Source organism: Carassius auratus, unplaced genomic scaffold (assembly GCF_003368295.1).
Source record: "Carassius auratus strain Wakin unplaced genomic scaffold, ASM336829v1 scaf_tig00018356, whole genome shotgun sequence".
Lineage (NCBI taxonomy): Eukaryota > Metazoa > Chordata > Actinopteri > Cypriniformes > Cyprinidae > Carassius > Carassius auratus.
In genome coordinates this window covers 100,047-113,550 of record NW_020524882.1, presented here as the reverse complement: position 1 = coordinate 113,550, position 13,504 = coordinate 100,047, and the positions used below count along the sequence as shown (strand labels likewise).

At 37.3% G+C, this 13,504-nt stretch overlaps 2 protein-coding genes and 1 long non-coding RNA gene across 4 annotated transcripts; all 3 read right to left on the bottom strand.

The window, feature by feature from the left end:
- Nucleotides 1–1,358: 1,358 nt before the first annotated feature.
- Nucleotides 1,359–2,313, bottom strand: LOC113076032 (serine/threonine-protein kinase pim-2-like). The gene is made up of 4 exons (XM_026248681.1): nucleotides 2,290–2,313; nucleotides 1,924–2,100; nucleotides 1,639–1,726; nucleotides 1,359–1,445 (listed from the first exon to the last, which is right to left on the bottom strand). The coding sequence occupies exons 1-4, from the start codon at nucleotides 2,300–2,302 to the stop codon at nucleotides 1,382–1,384; spliced, it is 342 nt and encodes a 113-aa protein (XP_026104466.1). The 5' UTR covers nucleotides 2,303–2,313; the 3' UTR covers nucleotides 1,359–1,381.
- A 96-nt stretch (nucleotides 2,314–2,409) lies between these two features.
- On the bottom strand, nucleotides 2,410–4,453 carry LOC113076034 (uncharacterized). Its single transcript, XR_003281091.1, has 5 exons — nucleotides 4,370–4,453; nucleotides 3,608–3,967; nucleotides 3,040–3,134; nucleotides 2,777–2,830; nucleotides 2,410–2,669 (listed from the first exon to the last, which is right to left on the bottom strand). It is a non-coding gene; the product is annotated as an uncharacterized LOC113076034 (long non-coding RNA).
- Nucleotides 4,454–7,321: 2,868 nt separating this feature from the next.
- Nucleotides 7,322–11,821, bottom strand: LOC113076031 (serine/threonine-protein kinase GRIK1-like). Of its 2 annotated transcripts, XM_026248680.1 has the most exons (9): nucleotides 11,358–11,821; nucleotides 10,885–10,973; nucleotides 10,122–10,482; nucleotides 9,553–9,647; nucleotides 9,285–9,338; nucleotides 8,799–9,177; nucleotides 8,436–8,612; nucleotides 8,152–8,240; nucleotides 7,322–7,955 (listed from the first exon to the last, which is right to left on the bottom strand). In XM_026248680.1, the coding sequence occupies exons 1-8, from the start codon at nucleotides 11,686–11,688 to the stop codon at nucleotides 8,191–8,193; spliced, it is 1,536 nt and encodes a 511-aa protein (XP_026104465.1). In that variant the 5' UTR covers nucleotides 11,689–11,821; the 3' UTR covers nucleotides 7,322–7,955; nucleotides 8,152–8,190. The 2 variants fall into 2 exon arrangements, with proteins under 2 accessions (XP_026104465.1, XP_026104464.1); XM_026248679.1 differs by lacking the exon at nucleotides 7,322–7,955 and having other exon boundaries at nucleotides 8,203–8,612.
- Between the last annotated feature and the right edge of the window lie 1,683 nt (nucleotides 11,822–13,504).

Below are 13,504 nucleotides of genomic sequence, written 5' to 3'. Positions count from 1 at the left end.
TCATGTCATCTGACCTCACACACTCCTCGCGACAGGCTACTACAGGTGGCAGTTATCGCTAGACTAGTGACAGAGCTCAGATTGGGAATGTTTTTTTTATTAATATTTTATAATAACGCAGGTTAAAATAAAAAAATTAAAAATAAAATATGGGAGATTTACGGGAAAATACTAATACGGGAGGACGACGGGAAAGAAGGGTAAAATATGTGACTTTCCCGGCCAAAACGGGATACTTGACAGGTATTAAATCAAGATTTCTTTTTCTCTCTCTGTGTGTGTGCTGTCTTTATGTATCTGTTATAGCCTATAGTGTATTATATCAATCAAGTTATTAATTTCTCCTGATGTCTATAGCTTTTAACATATTCAGATGGTACTTTACAGTGTTGCAGTCTGTGGTTTTACTTTATTGTTTTTTTTTTTTACTTTATTTAAAAATATTTTATAGTTTGTTATAGAAAATAAAGTTATGCTCAGAGTTCAGAGCCTCCATCATACGATTATAACAGATGCCTTCCGAGTGGAGACCTGCACTATCGAGTGCGGTGTGGGACACTTGATGGGCGAGTAGAGACTCGTGTGTGTGGATGCAGGAGAATAAGGGTGTATCTAGTGTGATCACTCCGTGCCGCGGTTCGTTTAGCTGGCCCCGGCTCGGTTGGAAGAGGTGGGCCAGAGCACGGTTCAGTTCGGTTCGGGTGTGGTGCACATGTAGTGTGAGCGGACCGCAGAATTTCTAACACATGCAGCGTGATTGTGTGAACATTTCTGAGCAACAAATGTGATAGATCTGTAAAACAATATATTCAAGATTCAAGATTTTATTTTTCACATAAAAGTTATATAACATACAAAAAGCAGTGAATTGTAGGTCTGGCATACTCTTTATAGACTGTGCTAAAAATAAGAAAATTAAATATACACAATATATTAAACTCTACACAGATGATGTGCAGAGATGCTACACAGAAAACTGCTTCACGGATGATTTCAGCAGATTTCTGTGTATTGTGAGAGGGCCGTGTTTTACCGCTTCCCAAAAGACTCAAAACAAATCGATGCACTCCACTGTGCTGAGCGAGAGCGCTTCTCTGCTGCCTTTACGTGTTAACAGAAACTTTGGGTTTCCCACTTATGAAGTCCTGAGCACTTCATGTGAGCTGCTGCAGTCTTAGGCCCACCACAAATGCTCTCATTGGTTGAGACACGTGATGACACCCATCCCAAGCCAGTACTGATCAACATCCCAATACTCCTAAAGCGTTAACGCGACAATAACACTTTAACTTAATATATATTCTAGTTTAAAACAGCTTTTCTGGGATGTTTTGGACTGCAGGGGACAGACGTGTAGACTGGGCCTCTGATACTGCTGCAACTATTGCAGGAACCATTGGAGAGCTGAAGATACAACAACTTCTGAGGTGGTCTTATGTGGTGGCCTGAAACAAAACAGAAACAAATACAGTATTATTACAGTGTTAAATACACTACGAATGACATTTTTATAAGGTAAAAACATACAACTTCTTAAATCTAACAATAAAAAGCAAAGCGAGAAAACTTGATTTGAAAATTGAAAAGAAAAATGTTAAACACGTCAAATTATTTTAAGGTGATCCTTAGGTTTAGTACCGTAAACCACTTGTGGAAAGGATTTCCTCCAGCTGAATTCGGTTCTTTGGCTTTATTTGCAGGAGAGCGCGGAGCAATCTGCAGCATTCTGTGCAAAAAAGATGAGAGGGACATCTGAATATTACTTTAAACTTAACACATGCTTTAATTTAATGATCATATTAATTGTACGATCTGAGTTCAGGCATCAGAAATCAAGAAAACTTCATGCATTTTCTAACGCCATCTTTCAGAAAGCCACTTGTCCTTGTTTTGTATGTTTTAAAATGATAACTGAACTCTTACCGTTTGACAGACCAGTTTTGGACCAGAGATGCAGTTTGAGCATGTGCAGATCTAAGAAACTTGGATAATATCCGGCCACTATTTTAAATAACAGAACCCCCAGTGACCAAACCGTCGCAGGCTTGCCGTGGTACTTTCCCTTTATGTGAAACTCAGGAGGGACGTATGTTGCTGTGCCTGGAAGAAAAAGATTTTGTTAGATGCGCAAGTTGGGTTCACAACAGTGACGAGATCCATGACTGTAACAGTGTCCGTAATTCTACTGTAATATTATATCGGGTGCTTCTTGTTGTTTTGGTGACCCACGCCTGGTCAACTCATAATATAATCGTCACTAGAGTTGTAGCTTTTAGATACAGTACATACCAGAGTATGACATGTAGACAGTTGTCCACAGAATGTCCCCACACCCAAAGTCAATTAGTTTGACTTCAAGTGTCTGGTTGTTGATGAGAAGGTTGCTCAGTTTGATGTCACGGGTGGAACACTTGGCGCTGGCAGCACACGTTCGCAGCTTTAGTCACCTGCATCATGACTCGCCGTGCTAAGCTCTCGTTGAGACGTCCACCCTGACGCCCCACAAAGTCTTCCAAAGTCTCGCAAGGAGAGGGACATTCAAGGATCATGACGAAATGGTCATTGTAGTCCTTCCAGTCCAGCAGCTGGATGATCTCTGGCACTCTGGGGCCTTTATTAGCCAGGATTGTGAGGGCGATCTCCAGTGGAACATGTTGCTGATATCCAGGCTAAAAGAAAGACGTTGGTAAGATAGAAGTTGTTTTCCAAATAAGCACTTAGTCCAGTTTTCCTACTAGTTAGTGAGAGGAGAACAGAGAGAGTGCATCTTACTTACAATGTATAAACTTGGCCTGTAGGTTTCGGTCTTATTAACATATTTGACCGCCACCTGATCAAGAAAACAAACAACAATTAACTTGTGAAGAGGCCACCATTAAATATATACAGACAAGTTTTGTAAAGTTGAATTTAAGTTCAACCAGGACAAAAAGATACACTGAGAGGCCTTGCAAACAATAGCATGACATCACAGGAGTATAAAGATGAGACGGGGCAAAATCACTTCGCTAGATGCATTTTCATCAAGTTTTCACTTACTTTAAGGTCATCCTCCAAACGTCTCGCCTCATACACAGAACCAAATCCACCTTCACCCAGCAGATCACCCAGCTGGTAGTGGCTGGAAATGAAGTCTGTTACAAGATAAACAACTGCACTTTTAAACATTTGTTATAGTTATTATTCCATTTGATTTTATATAAAATTCTTAAATTACAGATGATAGCATTTACATCAGTAGAGACTATATTAAATATGTTCATGTTATTATTTGTCATCCCTAAACTATGTGCATATAAAATTACAAAAACTGTTTATTTTACATTTCCCAGATGAAAGATCTGATCATGACCTTAATCCATTTTCAAGTTGATTTATATGTGTTGAAGTGGATTTTATTTATTTATAATTTCAGATTTAACACATTTTATCAATTCTTCATTGAGGAAACCTTAAAAATTAGACCAAATTAGAGACCAAACAAGATGCTTAAAAGCTATTATAATCTATAATTTAAAACTAGAATGATTCAATTGATTAATTAATGAATGTCCCAGTAATGGATGTGTAGGTGTGAATGATGACTGGTCATGCTCATGTCATTTACCATCACTGCATCTGGCTTTCTGTTCTTTCTGGTTCTTCACTTTCTCTCTCTGCTGCTCTTGCTCTTGCTTCAGCTCTTCTTCACCCTGAACTGGGTTCGAGCTGCGCTTCAGATGTTTCTTCACAGCTCCGTAGAAAGAGGCCACCCTCCACCACTTCTTTTCTTCTTCTCTTTCTCCATCACCTTCCTCTCCTGGTCGTTTCCCTCAGCAGCATCAGCAGTGCTCTCATGAGGATGTTGTTCCTCTGTGCTGCTGCTGGGGTTTGGGGGGGTGCTGAGATCACATCCGTGGCTATCTGGGCCTCTATTTGCCAGGATGTTGAGGTCCTTCTCCTCTGGAAGACGTTGTGGAGATCCAAGCTAAAAGAGAGACAGTTTTTACAACGGTAAGGTGAAAGTTCTTTTCCAAACGAGGATTTAGTTACTCTACTGAAATAAATAACTGTTTGTTTTAAAAGAGAGAAGAAGTGCATCCTACTAACAGTGTATAAACCTTCCACATCTTCATCAGTCTTGTTAAGATGTTTCACAGACACCTGATCAAGAAAATGAACAACTTACCTCATGTGTAGACGCCTCATCATTCCTGTCATGAAATCTATGCTACATTTTGTAAAGTTTGATTTAATTTAAACCCAACCAGGACAAAAAGACACACTGAGAGGCCTTCCTAACAATATAATTATATAACCAAATGATGAAGATAAGACAGGACTAAATGTATTTTCTAGCTAGGCAAGTTTTCATTCATCTTTTACTTACTTCAGGGTCATCCTTCAAACGTGTCGCCTCAGCGTCAAATCCACCTTCACACAGCTGATCACTCACGAGGTTGTGTCTGACAGTGTAGTCTGTTAAAAGATGAAACAACTGCAGTTAACCTAAAAGTTCAAATATTTGTATTATTCAATTTTAATTCATATATAATCTCATAGAATTATTTTTAAACATATCCTGGATCTTATCCTTGATCAGTCTTCAAGTTTCTTTATTTATTATTGTGCTTATATGAATGTTTTTATTTAAGATTCCCCTGATTTGACTTATCTATATTGAGGAAACATTAAAAAGATAGGAAAAGGGTATTGAAGACTAAATAAGACAACTATTATAATCTATCCTCTAGATTAATTTACTACAAATGGATATCCAGGGATAAATGATGGCATTTGATGTAAAGTACAGAGCTTCAGTAAACTGTGTAACATATTCTTATGAGTTGATCATTGATTTACCATCAATTGATTTACCACCACTGCATCTGTCTTTACACTGGTTCTGGTTCTTCACTCCCTCACTCTGCTCTTGCTCTTGCTGCAGCTCTACTTCACCCTGAACTGGGTTCGAGCTGCGCTTCAGATGTTTCTTCACAGCTCCAAACAAAGAAGACAACCTCCACCACTTCTTTTTCTTCTTCCCTTTCTCCATAACCTTCCTCTCCTCGTCGTTTCCCTCAGCAGCATCAGCAGTGCTCTCATGAGGATGTTGTTCCTCTGTGCTGCTGCTGGGGTTTGGGGGGGTGTTGAGATCACACACCTGACTCTCCGTCAACGGATGAACTCGACAAGGTCGCTGAAACATTGTTGTCAAAATCGATAACAATCGCTGAAAATAACTACTCAGTTTCACTCACCACTGCTACTAAACCCACAAAATGATTTCTTGGACTTATAAGTTCTACGAAATCGAATTCTTTCTGTGACGTCACGATAACCCGCGCGCCCTTTTTTTTTTTTTTTTTTTTCACGCCGCTCGCGCCGGATTCACGAAGCATTCTTAAGAAAAAAATATTCTTAACTGCCATGTTCTCCTTCTAACGTAAGGGGGAAAAAAGTATGCAATTTTCTTGCATTTTCGAGAATTTTAATTTTTTTTACAGAACAAGTCAGAAAGGGAGTTCATTTTTAATTTAAGCCAACAAATAAATGAACAATCTTTGGCGGTATTAAGCACACGTGCAGCGCGCGCACACTTCATCTCGTGACAGGCTCTTTATTCAAAAACATGCGCGTTTATTGTGATTATTACGAAGTGTTTTTCATTGAGTTTATCAGCGAGTCTTCAGCAAGAACCAGCACTGATTCAATAATGCATGTCATTTTCTTCTTCGGATTTTTTTTTTACAAGAATCGCATTTTTTAAGAACTTTTTGGAATTTTTCTTAGGATATTTCTTAACTTATTTTTCTTACAGATTTCTTAAGATGATTTTCGTGAATCAGACCCCTGATTTTAATATTTTAAACTGGAATCATAATGAATCCCAGGGGTCTATCATTCAATGACAATAGTAAACTATACCTAAAAGACCGATTAAACAATTGTTAAACAATTCACAATTAAACTAGTAAAGAAAAACATGTTGCCCACCATATGAAACAAAATATATGTATTAAATGTATTTTATGAATTTAAATATTTAAATTTCATATAAATGCAACTCTTATAATTATCTAGGCCTATCTGTCTATAGATATAGACTAAGGTGACCAGATTTCTGAAATTAAAACCGGGGGCACTTCAGTGGTCAAAATATCACTGAAATCTCACTTGTTATTATCTACGAATTAAAAAACTGGGACAGTATGTTTTTGTGTTTTTATTTGATTGTTGTGGGTTCCATACATTAATTTCATAATTGATACAGTGGTGTTTGAGGATCAAACCTACCCCAGGGTTTTATTTTTATTTTTATACAATTCACCAAAAATCACACCGAAAAATAATAACCATTGCAAATATCCTGGAGTGTAAAAAGTCCACTCTGGTAAGAACAACACTAAACATTTAAAAAAGCTGTCATGTCTATATATCAAAACATGAATTATATTTAAATTCTTGTCACTGACAGTATTTGCACTCAGCCATTTTGTGCATTCAACCAATATACTACAGCTTAAACATATATCAAAATGAAATATATATATATATATATATATATATATATATATATATATATATATATATATATATTAGGGCTGTAACGGTACTCAAAAATCACGGTTCGGTACGTACCTCGGTTTTAAAGTCATGGTTCGGTTCATTTTCGGTACAGTAAGCGATAGAAATGCAAACATTAAACTGCAGGTTGTTTATTACTATAAACTTTTTTTTTTTAACAATTTGTTTTTTAAAATACTTTTTAATGAAATATATATAAAATAAAAAAAGAATAAGAAATAAAATACTGCTGCAAAGTTCTCCACTAAATAAAATACTCTCAGTCTTAAACCACGCCACGCTCACGCCACGCAGCCAGTGTGTCACAGACCTTAGAATCAGGGCGGGATTTGCGCTGAACGCGGAGACTTCCGCCACTTAATATGTTCATTTGGAAACACAAAAATGTACCCATATTCTGCATACAAAATATTGCATTCGGTACACACGTGCACCATACCGAAAGCCCTGTACTGAAACGGTCCGGTACCAATACACGTACCGTTACACCCCCAATATATATATTTATATATATAAAGAGAGAGAGATATCTTTTAATTATTTATTTATCTATAAATAAAGCACAGAATTTCTAACACATGCAGCGTGATTGTATGAACATTTCTGAGCAGCAAATGTGATAGACCTGTAAAACAATATATTCAAGATTCAAGATTTTATTTTTCACATAAAAGTTATATAACATACAAAAAGCAGTGAATTGTAGGTCTGGCATACTCTTTATAGACTGTGCCAAAAATAAGAAAATTAAATATACACAATATATTAAACTTCTATACAGATGATGTGCAGAGATGCTACACAGAAAACTGCTTCACGGATGATTTCAGCAGATTTCTGTGTATTGTGAGAGGGCCGTGTTTTACCGCTTCCCAAAAGACTCAAAACAAATCGATGCACTCCACTGTGTTGAGCGAGACCGCATCTCTGCTGCCTTTACGTGTTAACAGAAACTTTGGGTTTCCCACTTATGAAGTCCTGAGCACTTCATGTGAGCTGCTGCAGTCTTAGGCCCACCACAAATGCTCTCATTGGTTGAGACACGTGATGACACCCATCCCAAGTCAGTACTGATCAACATCCCACTCCTCCTGTGACCCATGCTTTGACTGTATGTGTATTCAGAGCCAGTGAGCAATGGACTTTCATATTAACAAACAACTGTTAACGCGCGATAAAATAATTGTTGCCGTTAATCAATTAAAACGTTAAGGTGACAATAACATTTTAACTTAATATATATTCTAGTTTAAAACAGCTTTTCTGGGATGTTTTGGACTGCAGGGGACAGACGTTGTAGACTGGGCCTCTGATACTGCTGCAACTATTGCAGGAACCATTGGAGAGCTGAAGATACAACAACTTCTGAGGTGGTCTTATGTGGTGGCCTGAAACAAAACAGAAACAAATACAGTATTATTACAAGTGTTAATACACTACGAATGACATTTTATAAGGTAAAACATACAACTTCTTAAATCTAACAATAAAAGCAAAGCGAGAAAACTTGATTTGAAAATTGAAAATTGAAAAGAAAAATGTTAAACATGTCAAATTATTTTAAAGTGATCTTACGTTTAGTACCGTAAACCACTTGTGGGAAAGGATTTCCTCCAGCTGAATTCAGTTCTTTGGCTTTATTTGCAGGAGAGCGCGGAGCAATCTGCAGCATTCTGTGCAGAAAGATGAGAGGGACATCTGAATATTACTTTAAACTTAACACATGCTTTAATTTAATGATCATATTAGCTGTACGATCTGAGTTCAGGCATCAGAAATCAAGAAAACTTCATGCAATTTCTAACGCCATCTTTCAGAGAGCCACTTGTCCATGTTTTGTATGTTTAAAATGATAACTGAACTCTTACCGTTTGACAGACCAGTTTTGGACCAGAGATGCAGTTTGAGCATGTGCAGATCTAAGAAACTTGGATAATATCCGGCCACTATTTTAAATAACAGAACCCCCAGTGACCAAACCGTCGCAGGCTTGCCGTGGTACTTTCCCTTTATGTGAAACTCAGGAGGGACGTATGTTGCTGTGCCTGGAAGAAAAAGATTTTGTTAGATGTGCAAGTTCGGTTCACAACAGTGACGAGATCCATGACTGTAACAGTGACGTAATTCTACTGTATATATATCGGGTGCTTCTTGTTGTTTTGGTGACCCACGCCTGGTCAACTCATAATATAATCGTCACTAGAGTTGTAGCTTTTAGATACAGTACATACCAGAGTATGACATGTAGACAGTTGTCCTCAGAATGTCCCCACACCCAAAGTCAATTAGTTTGACTTCAAGTGTCTGGTTGTTGATGAGAAGGTTGCTCAGTTTGATGTCACGGTGGAACACTTGGCGCTGGCAGCACACGTTCGCAGCTTTAGTCACCTGCATCATGACTCGCCGTGCTAAGCTCTCGTTGAGACGTCCACCCTGACGCCCCACAAAGTCTTCCAAAGTCTCGCAAGGAGAGGGACATTCAAGGATCATGACGAAATGGTCATTGTAGTCCTTCCAGTCCAGCAGCTGGATGATCTCTGGCACTCTGGGGCCTTTATTAGCCAGGATTGTGAGGGCGATCTCCAGTGGAACGAGTTGCTGATATCCAGGCTAAAAGAAAGACGTTGGTAAGATAGAAGTTGTTTTCCAAATAAGCACTTAGTCCAGTTTTCCTACTAGTTAGTGAGAGGAGAACAGAGAGAGTGCATCTTACTTACAATGTATAAACTTGGCCTGTAGGTTTCGGTCTTATTAACATATTTGACCGCCACCTGATCAAGAAAACAAACAACAATTAACTTGTGAAGAGGCCACCATTAAATCTAAACAGACAAGTTTTGTAAAGTTGAATTGAATTTAAGTTCAACCAGGACAAAAAGATACACTGAGAGGCCTTGCAAACAATAGCATGACATCACAGGAGTATAAAGATGAGACGGGGCAAAATCACTTCGCTAGATGCATTTTCATCAAGTTTTCACTTACTTTAAGGTCATCCTCCAAACGTCTCGCCTCATACACAGAACCAAATCCACCTTCACCCAGCAGATCACCCAGCTGGTAGTGGCTGGAAATGAAGTCTGTTACAAGATAAAACAACTGCAGTTTTACACATTTGTTATAGTTATTATTCCATTTGATTTTATATAAAAATCTTAAATTACACATGATAACATTTACATCAGTAGAGACTATATTAAATATGTTCATGTTATTATTTGTCACCCCTAAACTATGTGCATATAAAATTACAAAAACTGTTTATTTTACATTTCCCGGATGAAAGATCTGATCATGACCTTAATCCATTTTCAAGTTGATTTATATGTGTTGAAGTGGATTTTATTTATTTATAATTTCAGATTTAACACATTTTATCAATTCTTCATTGAGGAAACCTTAAAAATTAGACCAAATTAGAGACCAAACAAGACGCTTAAAAGCTATTATAATCTATAATTTAAAACTAGAATGATCCAATTGATTAATTAATGAATGTCCCAGTAATGGATGTGTAGGTGTGAATGATGACTGGTCATGCTCATGTCATTTACCATCACTGCATCTGGCTTTCTGTTCTTTCTGGTTCTTCACTTTCTCTCTCTGCTGCTCTTGCTCTTGCTTCAGCTCTTCTTCACCCTGAACTGGGTTCGAGCTGCGCTTCAGATGTTTCTTCACAGCTCCGTAGAAAGAGGCCACCCTCCACCACTTCTTTTTCTTCTTCCCTTTCTCCATCACCTTCCTCTCCTGGTCGTTTCCCTCAGCAGCATCAGCAGTGCTCTCATGAGGATGTTGTTCCTCTGTGCTGCTGCTGGGGTTTGGGGGGGTGCTGAGATCACATCCGTGGCTATCTGGGCCTCTATTTGCCAGGATGTTGAGGTCCTTCTCCTCTGGAAGACGTTGTGGAGATCCAAGCTAAAAGAGAGACAGTTTTTACAACGGTAAGGTGAAAGTTCTTTTCCAAACGAGGATTTAGTTACTCTACTGAAATAAATAACTGTTTGTTTTAAAAGAGAGAAGAAGTGCATCCTACTAACAGTGTATAAACCTCCCACATCTTCATCAGTCTTGTTAAGATGTTTCACAGACACCTGATCAAGAAAATGAACAACTTACCTCATGTGTAGACGCCTCATCATTCCTGTCATGAAATCTATGCTACATTTTGTAAAGTTTGATTTAATTTAAACCCAACCAGGACAAAAAGATACACTGAGAGGCCTTCCTAACAATATAATTATATAACCAAATGATGAAGATAAGACAGGACTAAATGTATTTTCTAGCTAGGCAAGTTTTCATTCATCTTTTACTTACTTCAGGGTCATCCTTCAAACGTGTCGCCTCAGCGTCAAATCCACCTTCACACAGCTGATCACTCACGAGGTTGTGTCTGACAGTGTAGTCTGTTAAAAGATGAAACAACTGCAGTTAACCTAAAAGTTCAAATATTTGTATTACTCAATTTTAATTCATATATAATCTCATAGAATTATTTTTAAACATATCCTGGATCTTGCCCTTGATCAGTCTTCAAATTTCTTTATTTATTATTGTGCTTATATGAATTTTTTTATTTAAGATTCCCCTGATTTGACTTATCTATATTGAGGAAACATTAAAAAGATAGGAAAAGGGTATTGAAGACTAAATAAGACAACTATTATAATCTATCCTCTAGATTAATTTACTACAAATGGATATCCAGGGATAAATGATGGCTTTTGATGTAAAGTACAGAGCTTCAGTAAACTGTGCAACATATTTTTATGAGTTGATCATTGATTTACCATCACTGCATCTGTCTTTACACTGGTTCTGGTTCTTCACTCCCTCACTCTGCTCTTGCTCTTGCTGCAGCTCTACTTCACCCTGAACTGGGTTCGAGCTGCGCTTCAGATGTTTCTTCACAGCTCCAAACAAAGAAGACAACCTCCACCACTTCTTTTTCTTCTTCCCTTTCTCCATCACCTTCCTCTCCTGGTCGTTTCCCTCAGCAGCATCAGCAGTGCTCTCATGAGGATGTTGTTCCTCTGTGCTGCTGCTGGGGTTTGGGGGGGTGTTGAGATCACACACCTGACTCTCCGTCAACGGATGAACTCGACAAGGTCGCTGAAACATTGTTGTCAAAATCGATAACAATCGCTGAAAATAACTGCTCAGTTTCACTCACCACTGCTACTAAACCCACAAAATGATTTCTTGGACTTATAAGTTCTACGAAATCGAATTCTTTGTGTGACGTCACTATAACCCGCGCGCCCTTTTTTTTTTTTTTTTTTTTTTTTTTTTCACGCTGCTCGCGCCGGATTTACGAAGCATTCTTAAGGAAAACTGCCATGTTCTCCTTCTGACGTAAGGGGGTAAAAAGTATACAATTTTCTTGCATTTCCACGATTTATTATTTTTTTTTTTTTACAAAACAAGTCAGACAGGGAGTTCATTTTTAATTTTAGCCAACAAATAAATCAATAATCTTTGGTGGTATTAAGCACACCTGCAGCGCGCACACACTTCATTTCGTGACAGGCTCTTTATTCAAAAACATGCGCGTTTATTGTGATTATTACGAAGTGTTTTTCATTGAGTTTATCAGCGAGTCTTCAGCAAGAACCAGCACTGATTCAATAATGCATGTCATTTTCTTCTTCTGATTTTTTTTTTTTACAAGAATTACATTTCTTAAGAACTTATTGGAATTTATCTTAGGAAATTTCTTAACATATTTTTCTTACATAATTCTTAAGATGATTTTCGTGAATCGGACCCCTGATTTTAATATTTTAAACTGGGATCATAATGAATCCCAGGAGCCTATCATTCAATGACAAGAGTAAACTATACCTAAAACACCCAGATTAAACAATTGTTAAACGATTCACAATTTAAGTAGAAAAGAAATACATGTTGCCCACCATATGAAACAAAATGTATCTATTAAATGTATTTTATGAATTTAAATATTTAAATTTCATATAAATGCAACTCTAATTATCTAGGCCTATCTTTCTAGGTAGATAGACTAAGGTTATCAGATTTCTGAAATTAAAACCGGGGGCACCTTGAGTGGTCAAAATATCACTGAAATCTCACTTGTCATTATCTACGAATTTAAATAGGACAGTATGTTTTTGTGTTTTTTATTTGATTGTTGTTGGTTGCATACATTCATATCATAATTGATACAGTGGTGTTTGAGGATCAATCCTACCCCAGGGTTTTTTATTTTATTTTTTATACAATTCACCAAAACTCACACTGAAAATAATAAACATCGCAAATATCCTGGGGTGTAAAAAGTCCACTCTGGTAAGAACATACATCACTAAACATCATTTATAATAAATATAACATACGAGGCTCATTTAAACACGTTTTGGAAATTTGTAACATTTCATTTAAAAAAGCTGTCATCTCTATACCAAAACATGAATTGTATTTGAATTTGTGTCACTGATAGTATTTCAGCCAATATGTACAGCTTAAAAATATATCAAAATGAAAAATATATACAGTATTGTTCAAAATAATAGCAGTACAATGTGACTAACCAGAATAATCAAGGTTTTTCGTATATTTTTTTATTGCTACGTGGCAAACAAGTTACCAGTAGGTTCAGTAGATTCTCAGAAAACAAATGAGACCCAGCATTCATGATATTAGTTGAATTAGTTGAAAGGGGTGTGTTCAAAAAAATAGCAGTGTGGCATTCAATCACTGAGGTCATCAATTTTGTGAAGAAACAGGTGTGAATCAGGTGGCCCCTATTTAAGGATGAAGCCAACACTTGTTGAACATGCATTTGAAAGCTGAGGAAAATGGGTCGTTCAAGACATTGTTCAGAAGAACAGCGTACTTTGATTAAAAAGTTGATTAGAGGGGGAAAACCTATAAAGAGGTGCAAAAAATGATAGGCTGTTCAGCTAAAATGATCTCC